The following is a 22,595-nucleotide window of genomic DNA, read 5'->3' as shown; positions in this document are numbered from 1 at the left end:
GAGTTAACCCCTCCATAATTCTGCGTTCACCCCGGCATGCCGTAGTGTACATCTGCGCGAGGGCCGCTGCTCCCAATTTAAAATCTGTGCTGTGCACGACCCCAAACGCACACAATGTGAACCCACACGGATTTCAAAGTGGGATCAGCGGCTGTGCAGGAGACATGAATGGGACGGCCTGCAGGGGATGCACCCAACACCTGTACATCCCTATGTGAAGGTTCTTCATTTACTAATGTTTTGCACTGAAGTCCGCAGAGCAATCTACACACAATCGGTGCATCCTGGATGCAATGTCCAGGCTCCTTCAGCCTAGGTTCACGCTGGCGTGATGCGGCACATCGCACGAGATTCGCGCAGGAACCGCAACCGCATTCCTGTGCCAATCACATGCGATGTCTTTGCAGTGCAATTTGAGACATTCATTCCGCACCAAAATAGTGCAAGACCTTTTTTTATGCCGCACCGGAATAGGATCACACCCAATGCGATTCAGGCAATCGCACTGCGTTTTGCAAGCTGTTTTGGGGTGCCATTCATTTAACAATGACACGCATAGGAATCGCAGCATTTCCTGCATTACATATGCAGTGCCTTTCAAAAGTATTCACACCCCCCTTGGCATTTTTCATGTTTTGTTGCCTCACAACCTGGAATTAACATGGATTGTTTGAGAATTTGCATCATTTAGTTTACAGAACATGCCCACAACTTTAAAAATGTTTTTTATTTTTTTTTATTTTATTGTGAAGCAAACAACAAATAGGACAAAATAACAGAAAAAGTCAATGTGCATAACTATTCACCCCCCTAAAGTCAGTACTTTGTAGAGCCACCTTTTGCGGCTATCACAGCTCCAAGTCACTTTGGATAAGTCTCTATGAGTCTTGTCACATCTCACCACTGAGATTTTTGCCCATTCCTCAATGCAAAACTGCTCCAGCTCCTTCAAGTTGGATGGTTTGCGCTTGTGAACAGCAATCTTTAAGTCTGACCACAGATTTTCTATTGGATTGAGGTCTGGGCTTTGACTAGGCCATTCCAACACATTTACATGTTTCCCCTTAAACCACTCAAGTGTTGTTTTAGCAGTGTGTTTGGGGTCATTGTCCTGCTGGAAGGTGAACCTCCGTCCTAGCCTCAAATCACACACAGAGTGCTACAGGTTTTGCTGAAGAATATCCCTGTATTTATCACCATTCATCTTTCCCTCAACTCTGACCAGTTTCCCAGTCCTGACTGCTGAAAAACATCCCCACAGCATGATGCTGCCACCACCATGTTTCACGGTGGGGATGGTGTTCTTGGGGTGATGTGATGTGTTGGGTTTGCGCCAGACATAGCGTTTTCTTTGATGGCCAAAATTTCAATTTTAGTCTCATCAGACCAGAGCACCTTCCTCCATACATTTTGGGAGTCTCCCACATGCCTTTTCCCAAACTCAAAATGTGACATTTTGTTTTTTGGTGAAAGTAATGGCTTTCTTCTGGCCACTCTGCCATAAATCCCAACTCTGTGGAGCGTACGGCTTATTGTCGTCCTATGTACAGATACTCCAGTCTCTGCTGTGGAACTCTGTGGAACTCTTCGGGCCGAACAAACAGGTCGCTTGACCATTTGTTCGCCGCGCCCCCCCGAACCGACCACAATGCACTGTGGCGCTGAATAGTGCATTGCAAGCCCTTATTGGCTGAAGCAGTGAAAGCTTCAGCCAATCAGGGGACAGAGCACTGTCAGAGTCATGATTGGACACTGTCATCATGACTATCCAATCATGGCTCATTCCTGCCCCACAGTATAAAAGTATTCTTTCAATGGCAGCCATTTTCAGTGTGATTTTGGGGTGGATAGAGATAGAACAGGGCTCTGTTCAGTGCTATTAGTTAGTGTGCTATACTGTGCTATTTTGCTTCAATTGTCAGTGTAGAATATTAGTTTAGTGTCAGTCTAGGGATAGTGTCAGTGTAGTGAGGAGGACCATCATTCAGCTTTGCATAGTGTGCAGCTAGAGTAGGGACAGCTCAGATAGTTTCATAGTAGTGTAGTGGGACCGTGTCAGTAATCTTTACATTAGTGCATAGCTAGAGTAGGGACAGTTCAGATAGCGTCAGTGTAGTGACGATTGAACACCGTCTATTTTATTGCGTTACTGCCGGTTTAACGCCATTTACTTCTGTGTGCATTACTGCCAGTTTAACGCCATATCATTTTGCGCACGTCATTGCCAGTTTAATGCCATATACTGTAGTTCTGTGTGTGTTACTGCCAGTTTAACGCCATATTGTTTTGCGTGCATTACTGCCAGTTTAATGCCATATAGTTCTGTGTGCGTTACTGCCAGTTTAGCGACATATAGTTTTATAGTTTACAAGCACTCCCGCAAATGCTCGGTATAGGTACCGGTATCGGGACAACCCTACTGATCATTGTATTAGTGTCACTGGCTCCCAAAAAAGTGTCAAAAGTGTCAGTTAGTGTCCGATTTGTCTGCCGCAATGTCGCAGTCCCGCTATAAGTCGCTGAACGCCGCCATTACTAGTTTAAAAAAAATTCCAGTATATATCCCACAGTTTGTAGACTATAACTTTTGCACAAACCAATCAATATACACTTATTGGGATTTTTGTTTACCAAAAATATGTAACAGAATACATATTGGCCTAAATTGATGAAGAAATTAGATTTTTTACTAGATGTTTTATAGCAGAAAGTAAAAAAATAAATTATATATATATACTGTATATCATTTTTTTTTTTAATTGTCAGTCTTTTTGTTTATAGCACAAAAGAAAAAAAAACTGCAGGGGTGATCAAATACCATCAAAAGAAAGCTCTATTTGTGGGGGGGGGGGAAGGACATAAATTGAGTTTGTGTACAGCTTCGCACAACTGCGCAATTGTCAGTTAAAGTAACGCAGTGACATATCGCAAAAAATGGCCTGGTCAGCAGAGGGGGAATCTTCCAGAGCTGAAGTGGTTAAATATGGATGTAACATGCAGAATGGTCTAAAACCTGCACTTTAACCACTTCAATACCAAGGACGTCATATGACGTCCTTGGCTTTGAGCAGGTATATCTGAATGATGCCTGTAGTTACAAACATCATTCAGATATTGCCAGTTTCAGCCGGCGAATCTCTACACCATAGGAATGATCATAGTGGCCGTTCTGCCGCTTGATCATTCTTATGGGAGGCGAGAGGGGACCCCCCCCTCCCGCCGCCCTCCGGTGCCTGCTCCGACTCACCGTTACGAACGGTGAGGTGGAGAGTGGATCCGCCGGCGCCGGATGTAGATCATAGAGATTTCAGTGTTATGACGTCACGCCCGGCCTCTCCATTCAAAAAAACGGCGCTGCTTCGGCTTGGAAGCGGCGATCGTTTTATTTATTTTTTTTATTTCAGGCTTCCCAGCCTAGTGGTGAGATATGGGGTCTTATTGACCCCATATCTCACTATTAAGAGCACCTGTCATGTTATATTGCTATTACAAGGGATGTTTACATTCCTTGTAATAGGAATAAAAGTGATCAATTTTTTTTTTTTTTCAAAAAAGTGTCAAAATAAAAAAAAAAAAATATATATATATAATTAACAATTAAAAAAAAAATTTTTTTTTAAAGCGCCGCTGTCCCCGTGTGCTCGCACGCAGAAGCGAACGCATACGTAAGTCCCGCCCACATATGAAAACGGTGTTCAAACCATACATGTGAGGTATCGCCGCGAACGTTGGAGCGAGAGCAATAATTTTGGCCCTAGATCTCCTCAAAACATGTAACCAGTAAAAAAATTTCAAGCGTCGCCTATGCGGATTTTTAAGTACCGAACACTGGTGCCAGTCCACGAGCGTGTGCAATTTTGAAGCGTGACATGTTAGGTATCTATTTACTCAGCGTAACTTCATCTTTTACAAAATGCAAAAACATTGGGCTAACTTTACTGTTTTGTTTTTTTTTTAAACACAAAACAGTTTTTTTCCCCAAAAAAACGCGTTCGAAAAATTCCTGCGCAAATACTGTGTGAGATAAAAAGTTGCAACAACCGCCATTGTATTCTCTAGGGTCTTTGCTAAAAAAACATATATAATGTTTGGGGGTTCCATGTAATTTTCTAGCAAAAAAATGATGATTTTTACATGTAGGAGCAAAGTGTCAGAATTGGCCCGGTATTGAAGCGGTTAAAGTTTTAATTTAGATTTTTTTTTAGAGCATATACTTAAGTTTGTTCTGTGCAAACGGGGCAAAATCTAATGTTTTCAAGTTAAATTTTCTGCTGATGAAATGTGTGAAATGGGGAAAATACTGCATAATGGCCACTTGATGGAGTTGAGGAGCATACTCATTTCTTATGATAGTCAGTGCCATCTAGTGGCCATACTGCAGTATTTTCCCCACTAACATATTTAAACTGTAGCGCAGGGATATGCAATTTGCGGACCTCAAGCTGTTGCAAAACTACAAGTCCCATCATGCCTATGCCTCTGGGTGTCATGCTTGTGGCTGTCAGAGTCTTGCTCTGCCTCGTGGGACTTGTAGTTCTGCAACAGCTGGAGGTCCGCTAATTGCATATCCCAGCTGTAGAGACAACATGCTGTTCTCTATGCCGTTTTTTTTTTTTTAACCTACACCATATAGTTTGTTAATATAGGCAGACCGGTAATGGACTATTTGTCATTGTAGGAAAACCCCAACACCAACAACCTCACATAGGGATGAAGGATCATCCGGGGCAACATGGATCAATAAAAGTCCTCCTCGTTACGTATTGTGGTAACAACATGGACGCGGCACCCCCAATAACCAACATCATCTTTGAAACCGCCAAAGGGTCCTGCATCTGGCACCCGTTTTTACAACCAGTCAATTTCCCCGCATCACCGCGCAATCCGAAACCAATGTATGGGGGATTCTTCATCCCAACCACGGGGCCTGGAACCACGAGAAGGAATCCATGTTTCTATGTTTACAAGAGACCCATGTAAATATTAAAGACAGTTCTGGGTGGGGAGGCTTCATAGCACATCTCATGCCACCGGCAGTTTTTGGGGCACAGCTGCTTGGAGGGGGACCCGGATATCATTTACAGACAATCCCCAATGGGTAGGAACCACTGTGTGCCGGCATCCTGCGAAGAGCATTACAGAGGCGTGATTGGTCCAAAAGGAACATATGATGAAACCGGTGCACAGGGACCACAAAATGGAAAAATGTCTTAGCCCATATGGGAATTTGTCTTCGTGCCCCTCCCCCCATTGCGTCCTTTCAGTATGTCCGACTTCAGCTTTACCATTGTGCCCCTTTTATCTATAAAGAAAAACCAAAAACACTGGAATCTGCATTGCATCATTTTGTATTTGCTTGTTGTAAATAAAGATTTTATACCATTGAACCCTTCTGCCTGGTTTTATGAACTATACCAGCCGTCATTAAATGGCGGACCGCGGTCTAGACCGGGACCAAGCAAGACTCCTGTCCGGACCGGCAGCCCCTCAGTCTGAAGTGCCAGATCCCTGCTGCTCAGCAGTCATTGGTTGCTGGGACTGCAGGCATCCCGGCAACCAATGACGTCGTGTTCGCCCCGCCCCCTTCAGCAAGGTTCTCGGTGCAGCTCCCAGCCCCTCGCAGCTCTCTACCCCTCCTGTTCCCTGCCTGCCCGCAAGGTATGCTGTTTGCTGTACATGCTGTTATGCTGGTTACATGCTGGTATGTTGTTTACAGGAGAACTCTGATGGTCTCATGTTATGTTAGGGGCACTCCGATGGGTGCATACGATGGAAAGGGGCACTCTGATGGGCACACATTGTGGAAAGGGTCACTCTGATGGAAAGGGGCATGCTGATGGGCACATACGATGGAAAAGGGCGCTCTGGGGAGCACATACAATGAAAAGGGGCACTCTGAGGAGCACACGTGATGGAAAGGGTCACTCTGATGGGCACATACTATGGAAAGTGGCACTCTGATGGGCACATACTATGGAAAGGGGAACTCTGATGGGCACATTTGTGGAAAGGGGCATTCTGATGGGCTTATGTGATGGAAAGGGGCACTCTGATGGGCACATATTGTGAAAAGGGGCATTCTGATGGGCACATTTGATGGAAAGGGGCACTCTGATGGGCACATACAATGGAAAGGGACACTCTCATGGGCATTTACGATAGAAAGGGGCACTCTGATGGGCACATATGATAGAAAGGGGCACTCTGATGGGCACATACGATGGAAAGGGGCACTCTGATGGGCACATACGATAGAAAGGGGCACTCTGATGAGCACACATTGTGGAAAGGGGCACTCTGATGGGCACATACGATAGAAAGGGGCACTCTGATGAGCACATATGATGGAAAGGGGCACTCTGATGGGCAAATACGATAGAAAGGGGCACTCTGATGGGCAAATACAATGGACCGGGCCACTCTAATGGGCACATGATGGAAAGGGCCACTCTAATGGGCACGTGATGGAAAGGGCCACTCCGATGGGCACATACGATGGAAAGGGGCACTCTGATGGGCACAAACGATGGAAAGGGACACTCTGATGGGCACAAACGATGGAAAGGGACACTCTGATGGACACATACGATGGAAAGGGGTACTCTGGTGGGCACATATGATGGAAAGGGGCACGTGATGGAAAGGACCACTCTAATGGGCACATACAATAGAAAGAGGCACTCTAGTGGGCACATATGATAGAAAGGGCCACTCTGATGGGCACATACTATGGAAAGGGGCACTCTGATGGGGACACCGGATGAAACTTGACAATAAATATTGTAATGCTATGGAAATTGTACAATTCCCATTTTTTGAAAGACATACAGTGACTACAAACTTTCTGAGTCTAAGCACAGACTCGGACCTCGGCTGGAAGTAAATTTTAGTGTCCTGACCTCCTTGAATTTAAAATCAATACCCCTGAACTATACTGTATATAATATTAGGATAGGTTATGAGGTTCCCGGTTTGCATGAGTTTGCGGCAGTGTGCGGTCTTTGAATGCAAAAACTCACTAGACCAAATTGTACTTTTTCTATTAATTGGGGTCTTTGGACTTTTGGGCTTTGGAAAATTGCCCACTGGCCCCCCATTTTCTAGACAGCAGGTATGGGGGGGGGATTGAAGAGGGGTCATATGATTTTTTTTCAGGCGAGGAAGAGGAGAAGTGCCCAGAGATGGAAATGTTGGTAGCAGGAATAACATGGAAAGATATTTGGTCTTCTCTTCATTAAAAGTAGTTGTGTGCGAGTGTGGGTTGTATGGGGGGGGGGGTAGGGGGCACTCGCTTTGAAACAATGTATTATTTTATTTATTTATTTTGTCATTGTTTATTTATTTTTATTTTTTTAGCACTTTTATTGCTGTCACAAGGAATGTAAGCATCCCTTGTGACGGCAATAGGTAGTGACGGGTACTCTTTATAGAGAGATCTGGGGTCTATTAGACCCCAGATCTCTCCTATGCCCTTAAAAGCAACTGATCAAACCAGGATCACTGTGATCACATGCTTTCAAATGCTTCCGGTCTCCTATACCACAGAGCTGATGAGGGACTTTCTGGTCCTCGAAAAGTTCTATGGTAAGCCAGCGGGCTTCACTTCCAGGTTCTCTGGTGGGACAGAACAGACCCCTCCAGCTGCCCGTAAGAGCGACCCACTGGCTAATTAACAACTTGGACGGCTTTTGCAAAAAAAGCCAAGCGCCTCCCGGAAAAAGCAATACTGGGATGATGCCTGCCTACCCCTGCCCCCCCCGGACCCTCTACCACACTCTGATATGGGCAGTTCCTTGAACACATACTGGGCCACCTTCAGCCAGTGGTACAACCTTTACACCCAGTATAGTCCATTTTAATATTTACAACTCTTGCCATCCCTGCCCATGTTTGCTTGACCAGGGCAGGGACGACCTTACATGGAAAAAATAAAAAATGAAAAGTTTATTATATAACTCTAAGTAATGTTTAACAAAGTCAAATATACATTAAAAAATAGTGATGGCGGGTGGGAAAAGGTGTGACTGCCAGGTCATGAACTAGAGGAAGGAGGTCGTTTTTGCCAGCTGGTATGGAAGCAGTAGAAGCGCCAAGCTGGCAAAGTGGCATGGGGGGAGTTGGGTAAATTTTTTTTTCTTTCTGGTGTGGGAAGGCTGTTTCACAAGATGGCGGAGTGGGTTTTGGCAAGTGCTTCTTTGAGTTTCAAGGCTTCGCTTTAGGGAAGGGCAGGCCAGGCAGCCTGTAGGCAGGTGTAGTTTGGCCTTCCTGCAAGGATGGCGTTGTCAGGTGGCCGCCATGCAGAGACAGCGGAGAACAAGGGGGAACTCATCTTCCTCCGAGGCCTCTGTAGGTGTCATCAGGGGAGCAGCTGTCCGATTGGATGTTGGCTGACCTCTGCAGCCATCTTTAGTGCAGGCAGTGCTAATAAATAGCACTGCCCCCTTTTCGGTTGGCGCACATTTTGCGAGTGGTCAGGTAAGGTTAGAACCCATGATGGTTAGGGACAGATTGTCTTGCATAGGGGCAGGTTCCTGTGGAGGAGGGATAGCCTAGGGCAGGGATCCTCAAACTAAGGCCCTCCAGCTGTTTTGGAACTACACATCCCATGAGGCATTGTAAAACTCTGACATTCACAGACATGACTAGGCAAGATGGAAATTGTAGTTCCTGAACAACTGGAGGGCCATAGTTTGAAGACCCCTGGCCTAGGGACTGTCACTGTGTCTCAGGCAACAGCCCTCCCTTTCTCAGGTGCCCAGTTGCAGGACTGCCTTCCAGCCACCTCCTTTGTCCGATGCTGTTGGGTGTCTTCAGTATACGGTGTGGCTGTGTATGCATCTTCTGTTGACTTCCTTTAATACCTCCACGTTAATACAACATACCGCAACATCCGGTCTCCATGTGAGTTCACTTTCCTACGGGCAGGGCTTTTTTTTCACAGAAAGATGCAGGAACCCCTCCCCCACCTTTTGAGTCACCCCTTATCTCCGCCCCTTGCCCAACTCTGAGCACTGTTACTCGGTTCCACCCCCTACCCACCTCTCAGTACCACCCCTTTAAGAGAATACAGACATAACTAAGCCTCCCTCCGCAACAATGGACCCCCCTCACAACAAAATACCACTCCAGCATTAAAAGACTTATGCAGCTACAACAGATCCCCCAGCAGCCAGTATCAATAGATCTCTCCGTCAACAGTAAATCTCTCCCAGCAACAATTAACCCCCTAGCAACATAAGACCCCCCCCCTAGAAACAATAGACCTTCCCAGCAACAGTAGACCCCCATGCAAAAATAGATCCCCACCAGCGACAATAGATCCCCCAGCAGCCATCTGCAAAAGACCCCCCAGCACCCCTTGCCTTTACAGATATTCAGTGGTGGTGCTGAAACTGCGTTCCCCCACGTTCCTGCTGGAAAAAAGCCCTGCCTACGGGAATCCAGGACACAAGTCCCACCCACAAGCCTGTGGCTGTAGGATTGCATGCTCAATTTTCGCTGCTGTCTGCCCTTTTCTCCCTCTTGCCCCTGGAGAAGGACTAACAGTTGTAGCACCCTGAAGTTTAGGCAGGGCTGCTATCAAATTTATTTGCCAGGCGCTAGTTGCCCAGGCCAATTGTTAGAAGATCAATTGATTTCCCCCTAATTCTGGAATTGCTTCACTTTTCTCTTCTGTCACAAGGTGACCCTGTAGCTGGTGACATTAGATAAGACAAGGGCATAGCAAGGACAGATTAGAAATGAATGGGGTATCTCAGCCAATGGGCAGGGATTTTCTTGGGTCCCTTGGCCTGCTGGGAGAGCCTATTTATTTGGGTGGAGTCAGGTGATCTGGGTTCTGTGCCACCTGGACAGCTGTCTGGCCAGAAACCTAAGGCCTATCCTGGGGACATCTGGCTGATGGGCTGTCTAAGGGCCTATCCAGAAGCAGGAAAGACAGCGTAGGGTTGGGACTGCGGGCTTAAAGTCCAACCAGAAGTAACGGTTCCACCAGCCGGGGAACCAGCGGTGGTCGGAGGTAGAGAGGAAAGCTGTCGCCACTAAGGGGGCCATCCACCTTGCTACCGGAGATCACTGTAAGTAAGCTGAGGCCAGTACCAGTGCAGACTTCTCGCCAGCCAGGGACAGTGAAGAAGTGGGAAAACTACAGCAAGTGCCAAGTCAGGGACCCAGCGGGACAGCAGAGGTGACACTTGTGGAACATCAGTGAGTGCCAAGCCAGGGACCTAACCTGTCAGTGGGGGTGACGCTTGAGGAGTATCTCAGAGTGCCAAGCAAGGGACTCAGCAGGGAAGTGGGGGTGACGCTTGAGGAAGATACTGAATGCTAAAAAGTGAAAGAGCTCGGGGATCCAGTGGCAGTGGATCTGAAGTCTAGTGAGAGACTGGGAGCTCGTTGAGTGAAGACCCGCCGAGAGTGAGGTGTCCTTTTATGAAAGTGCGGTAAAATACCGCTTTTCAGTTCTCAGGCATTCTCAGAGGAGATCGCTCTCCTCTGAGTGCCTGTTTATGAAAGTGTGTAGATCGCTTCTCATGTTGAGTTGAGGAGCGATCTACAAACGCTGGGAACTCCTCAGAATGCCTCCTCTCACTGTAATCTCGCGGGATTACAGTATGAGGAACCATAAAATACAAAAGTTTAACACAAATCAGCACACATTATTCCCCAACATATTAATAAAATAATAAAGTTAAATTCCCCCTACACAATATACATTAACCTAATTACAAAAAAAAACATTGTTTTTATCAATATTTAAAGATCATACATGTCCCTATTTAAATGTGAATGGTGTATAGTAAATGAATGTAATGCACATATGTAATGCAGCTATACACCATTCATATAAATGCAAAATACATTTATAATCATTAAAAAAATAATTTTAATAAAGTATACAAGTATAAATATTTATTAATAAATTAAAATAAAATATATTTCATTATAGATAAACATAAAAATTGATAAACTGGTGCGATGCGAGAACACTGCGAATCCACTGCGGGTTCCCGCATCGCACCGACTCGCATGTCAGCTCACACTGCCATATGCGAATCGCTGGGGAGTGTCAATACATTGTTAACGACACCCCCAGATCAGCTTGCATATCGCACTGCGAACTGACAGTTCGGACATGAATCGGATCGCATATGTGTGAACACACATGCGATCCGATTCTGGTCCGAACAGAAAAAAGGGTCCTGTGCGTGTTTGCACCGAATGCGGTGCGATATCAGCCATACTATCTGTACAGCTGATATCGCACTGCACAGACATCACATGTAATGTGAATGGCAGTGTGCTGCGAATAACATGCGATGCCTGTGCGATGTCCGGCATCGCACAAGTGTGAACTGGGCCTAAAAGTTAACAACACCCCCAAATCAGTTCGCATATCGCAGTGCGATCTGCAAACTCGGACAGTAATCGAATCGCATGGGTGTGAACACCCATGCGATCCGATTCTGCTGTGGACCAAAAAAAGGGTCCTGTAAGAGTTTGGTCCGAGGGCAATGCAAATTTAGCAATACTATCTGTATGACTGAAATCGCATCGCACAGAGATCGGATGTGATTTTGCACTGCAGTGCGGTGCGAATCACATCCGATCTCGGACACCGCAGCAGTGGGAACTGGCCCTAAATCATATTGCATTTGCACCAAAATGGTACAGGACCCTTTATTTGGTCCGCACTGGAATCGGATCGCATGGGTGTGAACACCCATGCGATCCAATTCCTGCACCATTACATAGTTCGCACTGCGATCTGTGAAATGATCTGGGGGTGTCATTAACTTTACATTGACACCCGCAGTGGTGCGCAGATGTCAATGTAGGTGCGATGTGAAAACCCACACAGGAATCACGCTGGTTCACGCATCGCACAAGTGTGAACCCAGCCAGAGACGTGAACATCTAAAAAAATATATGTATGTATATATATATATATATATATACACACACTATAAATTCCTATCCTGCTGGTTTTGGGGTGTGTAATGGTGGGGAAGGTGTGCTCTGACTGTTTGGTGAAAGAAAGAAGTCAAAAGACTTCTTGTTTTCTCCAGAATATCAGCCAGTTTCAGGCTTCTCACTCTGATTCTCCACTTCTGAAATGGTGAATCAGAAAGTGAGAATTCTGCCACAGATCGTCAGTGAGGTGCGGAGATCGCACCTTCATAAACTGGCCGTTTCTGTGAAGTCAGTTACAAATTCTCGTTTCATAAACTGGTAATGAGCTGAGATCAGCGGTGAGACTCGGGATCGCCGCTGATCTCAGTTTCATAAAAGGACACCTGAGTGTGGGGTAAACTGAGGACTGTTCGTGTTGCAAATAGTTGAATTCAATTGCCATTAGTAACAGCTACAAGATTGTTGCCATAGGAGACAGCGGTCCTACCTATACAGCAGAGGTGTCTGGCTGGAGGCCTTTACCTGTATAGCTGTCTACCTATAGAAGTCTCGGAGTCTGCTAATGATCTTTGCATCTACCTAAGGGTGTCCTGGCCCTAACCCTTTCTCCCGCAGTTCTGTTTAAGAGACAATAAATCTCTTTGCATTCAAAAAGTGTCTGGCGCCCACCACTTTATCTTGCATTACACCCACCATGCCTTGTAACACACTCTACACTGAAGGATGTCAGCTGACCCTAACTGTTGGTTATCATTAGGTCTAAAGAGGCCCAGGACTTTTCTACACAGGTAAAGACCAATGAGGACTGAAAGGGGAATTGAAATGAGTCTCCCACCAGATGTGGCTGCCCCATAAAAAAAAGCTGCCAAGATTTGTACCCAGTTTGCATTGCTGCCCCTGCCTGTGTTTGCTTGACTTGGGCAGGGACAGCCTTATGCCCCGTACACACGGTCGGACTTTGTTCGGACATTCCGACAACAAAATCCTAGGATTTTTTCCGACGGATGTTGGCTCTAACTTGTCTTGCATACACACGGTCACACAAAGTTGTCGGAAAATCCGATCATTCTGAACGCGGTGACGTAAAACATGTACGTCAGGACTATAAACAGGGCATTGGCCAATAGCTTTCATCTCTTTATTTATTCTGAGCATGCGTGGCACTTTGTCCGTCTTTTTATATCCTGCTCTCAAATTTTGTGTGTCGGAAAATCCGATGGAAAATGTGTGATGGAGCCTACACACGGTCGGAATTTCCGACAACAAGGTCCTATCACACATTTTCCGTCGGAAAATCCGACCGTGTGTACGGGGCATAACAAGGAAAAAAAATAACAATGTGAAAAATTATTTTAAAAATGTAAATAAGTAAATAAAATGTGTGTGATAAAAAAAAGTGGTGGTGGCTGGAAATGTTAAGGTGCCCAGGCCGGGATCTGGAGGATGGGGGTTCTTTTTATTAGTTCTTAACCATATATGATTCTGTGCTTACCGCAGTGTTATGCCATTTAACATACTACTCAGGTCACAGTCTTCTGCAAACTAAACTCTAGAGACATAAAATCACCATTTAATGCAATTATTGTGTGTAGTCATAAAATTATTATTTGTCTTTAAATGAAAAGCTAGCAGAAATAGCAGAATCTGTCCTGATATCATAACGTTGTATATACACCCGGCACAGGTTCTCCTTTAGTGCTGTCAGGGGGGAGACAAGAGAGTGAGTAGAGGGGATAAGTCATCAGTGTCCTGCTGCTTCATCGTGAACCTATCACAGGCTGGAGGTGTGTCCTTTACCAATCTGAGAAGCCTCTGCTGTTTGCTAGAACATGGGATTGCTTAACCACTTCAGCCCCGGACCATTTGGTGGCCCAAAGAACAGAGCATTTTTTGCAATTCGGCACTGTGTCGCTTTAACTGACAATAGCGCGGTCGTGCGACGCTGTACCCAAACAAAATTGACGTCCTTTTTTTCCCACAAATACAGCTTTCTTTTGGTGGTATTTGATCGCCTCTGCGGTTTTTATTTTTTGCGCTATAAACAAAAAAAAGCGACAATTTTGAAAAAAACACAGTATTTTTTCATTTTTGCTATAATAAATATCCCCCAAAAATATATAAAAAAAAACTATTTTTTTCCTCAGTTTAGGCCGATATGTATTCTTCTACATATTTTTGTTAAAAAAAAATCGCAATAAGCGTATATTGATTGGTTTGCGCAAAATTTATAGCGTCTACAAAATAGGGGATAGTTTTATGGTATTTTTTTTAATTTATTCTTTTTCATTAGTAATGGCGGCGATCTGTGATTTTTATCGGGACTGCGACATTATGGCAGACAGGTCGGACATTTTTGACACATTTTTGGGACCATTGTCATTTATACAGCGATCAGTGCGATTAAAAATGCATTGATTACTGTGTAAATCACACTGGCAGTGAAGGGGTTAACCACAGGGGGGGGGCAGTGAAGGGGTTAAGTGTGTCCTAGGGAGTGATTCTAACTGTAAGGGGGCTGCACTTGAACACACAGGACAACGATCACTGCTCTCGATCACAAAGAGCTGTGATCACTGTCCTGTCACTAGGCAGAACGGGGAATGCTTTGTTTACATAAGCATTCCCCCGTTCTTCCTGTCCGTGACACAATCGCGGCATCTGGCGGACAGCGAGTCCACGAGACCTGTGGTCACGGTCACAGAGACCATGACGGGGCACGCACGTGCTCGCGACACCACTTCTTAAAGGGGACGTAGCAGTACGCCCTTTTTCCTGCCAGTGCCATTCTGCCGACGTACATCGGCGTGCGCTGGTTGGCAAGCGGTTAAGGGAGTAATCTTTGAATAGTTTTAGCTTTTACTAATCTAAACCAAGTGAAAAATTAAAAATAAATAAATAAAAACTGAAAAGAGATAAAGGGATAAATAAAAGTAAAACTTTTACTGTAAACTTATTTCAAGAATTAATCATATATAAAACAAGAGAATCAAACCACAAGCTAAATAGGACAAATTTCAAGCCTAGACCAACTTTAAATATTTTACCATGGAGGAAACCTTAAAATGTCCTTTATATCGGTGGTCAGTGGGAAGAATACTCCTTACATTGGTGATCAGTGAGAAGAATGTTCCTTACATTGGTGATCAGTGAGAAGAATGTTCCTTACATTGGTGATCAGTGGGAAGAATGTCCCTTACATTGGTGATCAGTGAGAAGAATGTCCCTTACATTGGTGATCAGTGGGAAGAATGTTCCTTACATTGGTGATCAGTGGGAAGAATGTTCCTTACATTGGTGATCAGTGAGAAGAATATTCCTTACATTGGTGATCAGTGAGAAGAATGTTCCTTACATTGGTGATCAGTGAGAAGAATATTCCTTACATTGGTGATCAGTGAGAAGAATGTTCCTTACATTGGTGATCAATGAGAAGAATGTTCCTTACATTGGTGATCAGTGAGAAGTATGTTCCTTACATTGGTGGTCAGTGGGAAGAATGTCCCTTACATTGGTGGTCAGTGGGAAGAATGTTCCTTACATTGGTGATCAGTGAGAAGAATGTTCCTTACATTGGTGATCAGTGAGAAGAATGTTCTTACATTGGTGATCAGTGAGAAGAATGTTCCTTACATTGGTGATCAGTGAGAAGAATGTCCCTTACATTGGTGATCAGTGGGAAGAATGTTCCTTACATTGGTGATCAGTGAGAAGAATGTCCCTTACATTGGTGATCAGTGAGAAGAATGTTCCTTACATTGGTGATCAGTGAGAAGAATGTTCCTTACATTGGTGATCAGTGAGAAGAATGCTCCTTACATTGGTGATCAGTGAGAAGAATGTTCCTTACATTGGTGATCAGTGAGAAGAATGTCCCTTACATTGGTGATCAGTGAGAAGAATGTTCCTTACATTGGTGATCAGTGAGAAGAATGTCCCTTACATTGGTGATCAGTGGGAAGAATGTCCCTTACATTGGTGATCAGTGAGAAGAATGTTCCTTACATTGGTGGTCAGTGAGAAGAATGTCCCTTACATTGGTGATCAGTGGGAAGAATGTTCCTTACATTGGTGGTCAGTGGGAAGAATGATCCTTACATTGGTGATCAGTGAGAAGAATGTTCCTTACATTAGTGATCAGTGAGAAGAATGTTCCTTACATTAGTGATCAGTGAGAAGAATGTTCCTTACATTGGTGATCAGTGAGAAGAATGTCCCTTACATTGGTGATCAGTGAGAAGAATGTTCCTTACATTGGTGATCAGTGAGAAGAATGTTCCTTATATTGGTGATCAGTGGGAAGAATGATCCTTACATTGGAGGTCAGTGAGAAGAATGTTCCTTACATTGGTGATCAGTGGGAAGAATGTTCCTTACATTGGTGATCAGTGGGAAGAATGTCCCTTACATTGGTGATCAGTGAGAAGAATGTCCCTTACATTGGTGATCAGTGGGAAGAATGTCCCTTACATTGGTGATCAGTGGGAAGAATGTTCCTTACATTGGTGATCAGTGAGAAGAATGTTCCTTACATTGGTGATCAGTGGGAAGAATGTTCCTTACATTGGTGATCATTGAGAAGAATGTTCCTTACATTGGTGATCATTGAGAAGAATGTTCCTTACATTGGTGATAAGTGAGAAGAATGATCCTTACATTGGAGGTCAGTGAGAAGAATGTTACTTACATTGGTGATCAGTGGGAAGAATGATCCTTACATTGGAGGTCAGTGAGAAGAATGTTCCTTACATTGGTGATCAGTGAGAAGAATGTTCCTTACATTGGTGATCAGTGAGAAGAATGTTCCTTACATTGGTGATCAGTGAGAAGAATGTTCCTTACATTGGTGATCAGTGGGAAGAATGATCTTTACATTGGAGGTCAGTGAGAAGAATGTTTCTTACATTGGTGATCAGTGGGAAGAATGATCCTTACATTGGAGGTCAGTGAGAAGAATGTCCCTTACATTGGTGATCAGTGAGAAGAATGTTCCTTACATTGGTGATCAGTGGGAAGAATGCGCCTTACATTGGTGATCAGTGAGAAGAATGATCCTTACATTGGAGGTCAGTGAGAAGAATGTTTCTTACATTGGTGATCAGTGGGAAGAATGATCCTTACATTGGAGGTCAGTGAGAAGAATGTCCCTTACATTGGTGATCAGTGAGAAGAATGTTCCTTACATTGGTGGTCAGTGAGAAGAATGTCCCTTACATTGGTGATCAGTGAGAAGAATGATCCTTACATTGGAGGTCAGTGAGAAGAATGTTTCTTACATTGGTGATCAGTGGGAAGAATGATCCTTACATTGGAGGTCAGTGAGAAGAATGTCCCTTACATTGGTGATCAGTGGGAAGAATGCACCTTACATTGGTGTTCAGTTTGATGAACACCTTCTAACATGAATATTTACCTGACAAAGGATAAGAAAAGCTACACTGGTCACACACCACTGCCTCTGCCAAGTGGGATCAGTGCACCACCAGGCAGGAGATAAATGTACTACCCAATGGCTCAAAAAACCCTAGCAAACTTTGGAGGAACCTTGGATGAGAAAGGCAGTCCTAGACATGTAACAATGTTCACAATGAAACCCCTATATTTTACATAATCCAGCAAAGTACATTCACTGATTCGGCACCAGTAAGTGATAGGAAAAAACACTTTAAAGTCCAGATCCTAGGTTATCATGGCTTCCAAACACCTGTAAGTGCCAAAAAAGAAAAAAAAGAGATCATTGTTAGGATTTTATCTTTTATATACATTTAAATAACATATTATATTTATTGTATCTGTTATTAGTGGAGTTTGAGAATTTTGATTATCAGAAGGACAACAGAGAACATTTAGCTGTCAAACCATTAGTCCTAAAATACATCTTACTGGTGTTGGTAGACTCCTGGCTATGTACAACAGCCCATCATAGTATAGGAGAATGACACTGAGACTGTTAAAGCTGGTAATGTAGATAAGTCTACATCTCCCCGATACAAGCACCAGGGATGACTCACTTGTCCTTATCAAGGCCACCATGATTACCAGGGTCAAAACCAAGAGATTTAGGAAGATCAGAAGGCGCATCCATAAGATTAACCAGTGCGATGTTGGTTCTGCCGAGAAAAAGAGAAAATGATAACCCTATAAATGACTAATCCTAAATCACATTCGTAACAACCTGGGAATGGACTGGCAAATATACATCAAACTTAAACAACTGGAGGTCACTTTGATGTAGCTGGGACCACTCATCAAACGGTGCTCCCATCAGGTCATTTATTTATTGTTCAAATAATGAACAGATAATACTTCATATTTCCCTATGTCTAGTCAGCAGGGGAGCTTTAAATTCTTGTTCACGTGTTTACCAGACTAATCCTAATGCCGCGTACACACGACTGGTTTTTCCGTCAGAATAAACTCTGACTGTTATTCCGACAGAGTCCCGACGGAGTTCCGCTGAAATGGACTTGCCTACACACGATCACACCAAAGCCCGATCATTTAGAACGCGATGACGTACGACGGGACTAGAAAAAGGAAGTTCAATAGTCAGTAGCCAATAGCTGCCCTTGCATCGTTTTTGGTCCGTCGGAATAGCATATAGACGAACGGTTTTTCCGATAGGAATTGATTCCGTCGGAAAGATTTAAAACATGTTCTATTTCTAGGTCCGTCAGAATTTTCTAAAGAAAAAGTCCCATGAAGCCCACACAGGATCGGAATATCCCGTGGAATGATTCCATCGGACCTTTTCTGCTGGAAAGTCCGGTCATGTGTACGCAGCATAACTGTTCTGTTAAACAAAGACTGTTGTTAACAGAACCCAACAGCTGAAGCTCAAATTACATTTTTTTAATGAGCCCTTGATCCAGGGGACTTACCCAACCTCCTCCCTCCCAGGATCCATAGGAAGTTTTTAAATCAGAGATAGCGTCGGAAAGGAAACAGCTTCTGTGTTGGTGTCTATTAAAAATACTCATGAGGAATTGTCATTGGTGTACAGTTCAGGGGTGATACTGTATACCAAATTTTCTCAAACATTTTACCTTAGAGAAACCCTTGAGGTCTTGAGGAACCATGTGCTAAAACTGATTTATTAGTGATCAATGGGAAAATGCACCTTACTTTGACTGCTGGGAAAAAAGCCCCATTTGCAGTGGCAGTCAGAATGTCACCTTTACAGACAGCCAAAACCATTATTGGTGTTTAGCAGTTGGCTTTGCCCATTGGCTTTGACCCTTAGGGTCTTGGGGAACCCTTACTAAAATGAGTTCACTGATTCATTGGTGATCAGTAGGAAAATGCCCCCCTTTTAAAGTGGTGATCAGAATGCCACTCAACTAAAACCATTATTGGGCTCATGCAAATGATTTTGACCATTGATCTGGACCCTTGGGGTCTTGGGGAACCCTTACAAAAATTATTTCACTGATTCATTGGTGTCACCTTTACAGACAGCCAAAACCATTATTGGTGTTTAGCAGTTGGCTTTGCCCATTGCCTTTGACCCTTGGGGTCTTGGGGAACCCTTACTAAAATTAGTTCACTGATTCATTGGTGATCAGTGGGAAAATGCCCCCCTTTAAAGTGGTGATCAGAATGCCACCCTTACAGAGAGCTAAAACCAATATTGGTGTCATGCAAATGGCTTTGCCTATTGGCATTGTCCCTGGAACTATGCAGGCACCATAAGATGGGAGATCAGTCAGCCCCAGCTCAAGGAAATCCTGCCAACCTCTGGAGGAACCCTGGTTGAGGATGGTACTTAATACTGATTTGAAGAATAAACACTTTATCTTATTAGTAAAATAAAAGATACAAAACATCAGTTTAAAAACCTATAAATGTTAGCATTTGGAATACACTTGACCCAAAACAGCAACAGATTCTCTTTAGGATCGAATATTCAGATTCTTCCATAAACCCAACTGGGAATTTTAGTGACGGAGTTGGGTTTCCTCAGTTCCACACCTCGCAGTGTAAACCAGAACTCCTTGCTATAGATGCCTTCAGTCAAGCTGTTGTTGGCTTTACATCTGTAGGACCCGAGACTGGTGTGATCATAAATGGTAACACTGAACGTGGCTCCTCCGACACAGTAATCTTTCCTTTGGTTGCCTTGTTGTGGAATAATGTGTAAGTAATGGGGGTGATCCACCTCTGAACAAGCAGTGGATGGTCTCTGTTTGTCTAATTGTGGCATCTGGGGACCCAGGGACCAGCTCTGAGCTTAATAAAGCTCCCTCAGCTTAAAAAATACAGCCAAAGATTTTACATTTATGTATACTGTATTTCAGGGCTCAAAATTTCAAATCTTGAGCTACAAGCCAGGCCTTAAGGGTTACTCGCCACCAGTTGCCCCACCCAACCCCTACCATGCCCCTCCCCTAATCCCGCTCCTATACACGACCTCAAAAAATTCTCATGAAATGACAATTAAATGTTTTATGCAGAATTAAGTTACACAAATAAATATTACCAACAACTTTATCATCCGTGCCCATCAATACAGCCTCACCCATGTCCATCAACACAGCGTACCCAGTGCCCACTAACGCAGCCTCACCCATGTCCATAATTGCAGCCTCACCTGTGTCCATCATTGCAACCTCACCCTTGCAGCCTCACGTGTGTTCATCATTGCAACCTCACCCTTGCAGCCTCACCTGTGTCCATCATGCAGCCTCACCTGTGTCCATCATGCAGCCTCACCTGTATCCATCATGCAGCCTCACCTGTGTCCATCATGCAGCCTCACCCGTGCAGAGAGGGTGACCGGATCATTATAGAGTGGAGGAAGAGGAGAGCCGGCTTTATCACAGAGCGGGGTTTGCAGCCTCACCTGTGTCCATCATTGCAGCCTCACCCGTGCAGCCTCACCTGTGTCCATCATTGCAGCCTCACCCGTGCAGCCTCACCTGTGTCCATCATTGCAGCCTAAGCCGTGCAGCCTCACCTCTGTCCATCATTGCAGCCTCACCCGTGCAGCCTCACCTGTGTCCATCATTGCAGCCTCACCCGTGCAGCCTCACCTGTGTCCATCATTTCAGCCTCACCAGTGCAGCCTCACCTGTGACCATCATTGCAGCCTAACCCGTGCAGCCTCACCTGCATCCATCATTGCAGCCTCACCTGTGTCCATCATTGCAGCCTCACCTGTGTCCATCATTTCAGCCTCACCCGTGCAGCCTCACCTGTGTCCTTTATTGCAGCCTCACCTGTGTCCATCATGCAGCCTCACCCGTGCAGAGAGGGTGGCCGGATCATTATAGCGTGGAGGAAGAGGAGAGCCAGCTTTATCACAGAGCGGGGTTTGCACGCTGTATCAGCTTACATTACAATTGCAGTCCACGCACCGCCACACACAGCCCCGCCCTCCTGACCCTGCACCTGTGACAGACAGAATGTCGGTCCAATGCCAGGGCCACGCTATAATGATCCGGCCACCTTCTCTGTTCCCTCACACTATTTTTCTCTTGGAGAACAGCTCCCATTCATCTACCCCCCCCCCCCCCCCCCGGTCCCAGGCAGCCCAGCTCCTCACCAACCCTCATTTTCCATTTGCAAAATGCGAGTAGGCGAGTGGAAAATTTGAGGGCTGCTGTATACATTTTGTCTCAATGCAGAATAAGAATATTTGTAATCTGAAACATTCCACATGAAATAATGAGCAATGTATTGCACTGTGTAAATTTGGTTGATAGTTTGAGCGCTTGCTAGAAAGAAACTTTACCTTGTGATATCTTAAAGTTACAGTTTATATTGACATTAAAAAAGGTGTTACCTGTTACGAAGCCCCACCTCTTGGTTCTTGGTGTCAAAAAAACAAAAAGCCATGCCGCCAGTTAATGGGCCGTAAAATTATATCACAGGGCAGGTGCACTATGAGTATATGGAATTTTACAAAGCAAATGCCTAACCAATAGGTCCACTTTTTTGCAAACCCTAACAAATAAATTTAAAGAAAATCAATTGGTAAGTAAACAAATCGGCTAAAAAAAAATGACTTACGCTGGTGCCCTGGGCTCCAATGTTTCTGAAGGCCACAGGGGACATCAACGTTCTGGTAAAGCAGAGCTGGGAGCTCAAAATCCCACAAAAATGGCCTGTTGCAATAGGCAGTAGTGCCTTCTTGCAAAATTTTGAGCCCTCTGATGAGTATTACAGCAACACCCCCCTGGTGGGTGACATGGGGACATGGGCTCACCCCAGACATTTACTCTAAGCACCAGCAGGTTTTAATGATAACCCTCCAAAAGACTAATCCTGAATCACATCCATAATAACCTGAGAACAGACCAGCAAGTATTCATCAAACTGGAATGACTGGCAGGAACTTTAGATTGGCGGAGTTGTGACCAAAAATCAAACGCTGCTGTCATCAATCTGATTCATAGATCATTTCTTTATTGTTCAAATAATGAACAGATAATACTTTATATGTACCTGGCCAGGGTTGCGGGGAAGAGGTCCTTGCCTTCATCAATATGGAGACAGTGTCTGAAAGAAAACAGCTTCTGTGTTGGTGTCTCTTAAGAATACTCATAAGGCGATGTCATGGGTGAAAAGTAGAGGGGCAACAACACATACCAGCCTTCATAAACTTTTTACCTCAAAGGAACCCTTGAAATAATTTTCAGGTCATGGGGAACTCTTGATACAATGAATTAATTGGTGGTCAGTGG

The 22,595-nt window shown here is 44.5% G+C and overlaps 1 protein-coding gene across 1 annotated transcript in view; it reads left to right on the top strand.

The window, feature by feature from the left end:
• The window catches only part of PECAM1 (platelet and endothelial cell adhesion molecule 1), a 51,011-nt gene extending 45,624 nt beyond the window's left edge, over positions 1-5,387 (top strand). The window contains exon 15 of the mRNA XM_073607161.1: positions 4,679-5,387. Within this exon, the coding sequence (XP_073463262.1) occupies positions 4,679-4,708 (30 nt within the window). The 3' untranslated portion in view covers positions 4,709-5,387. The remainder of the gene's footprint in view (positions 1-4,678) is intronic.
• The last annotated feature ends 17,208 nt before the right edge of the window (positions 5,388-22,595 follow it).

This window comes from Aquarana catesbeiana, linkage group LG12, assembly GCF_042186555.1.
Source record: "Aquarana catesbeiana isolate 2022-GZ linkage group LG12, ASM4218655v1, whole genome shotgun sequence".
Taxonomy (NCBI): domain Eukaryota; kingdom Metazoa; phylum Chordata; class Amphibia; order Anura; family Ranidae; genus Aquarana; species Aquarana catesbeiana.
The sequence above is the reverse complement of the archived record's forward strand: the minus strand, read 5'-3'. Positions and strand labels throughout refer to the sequence as shown.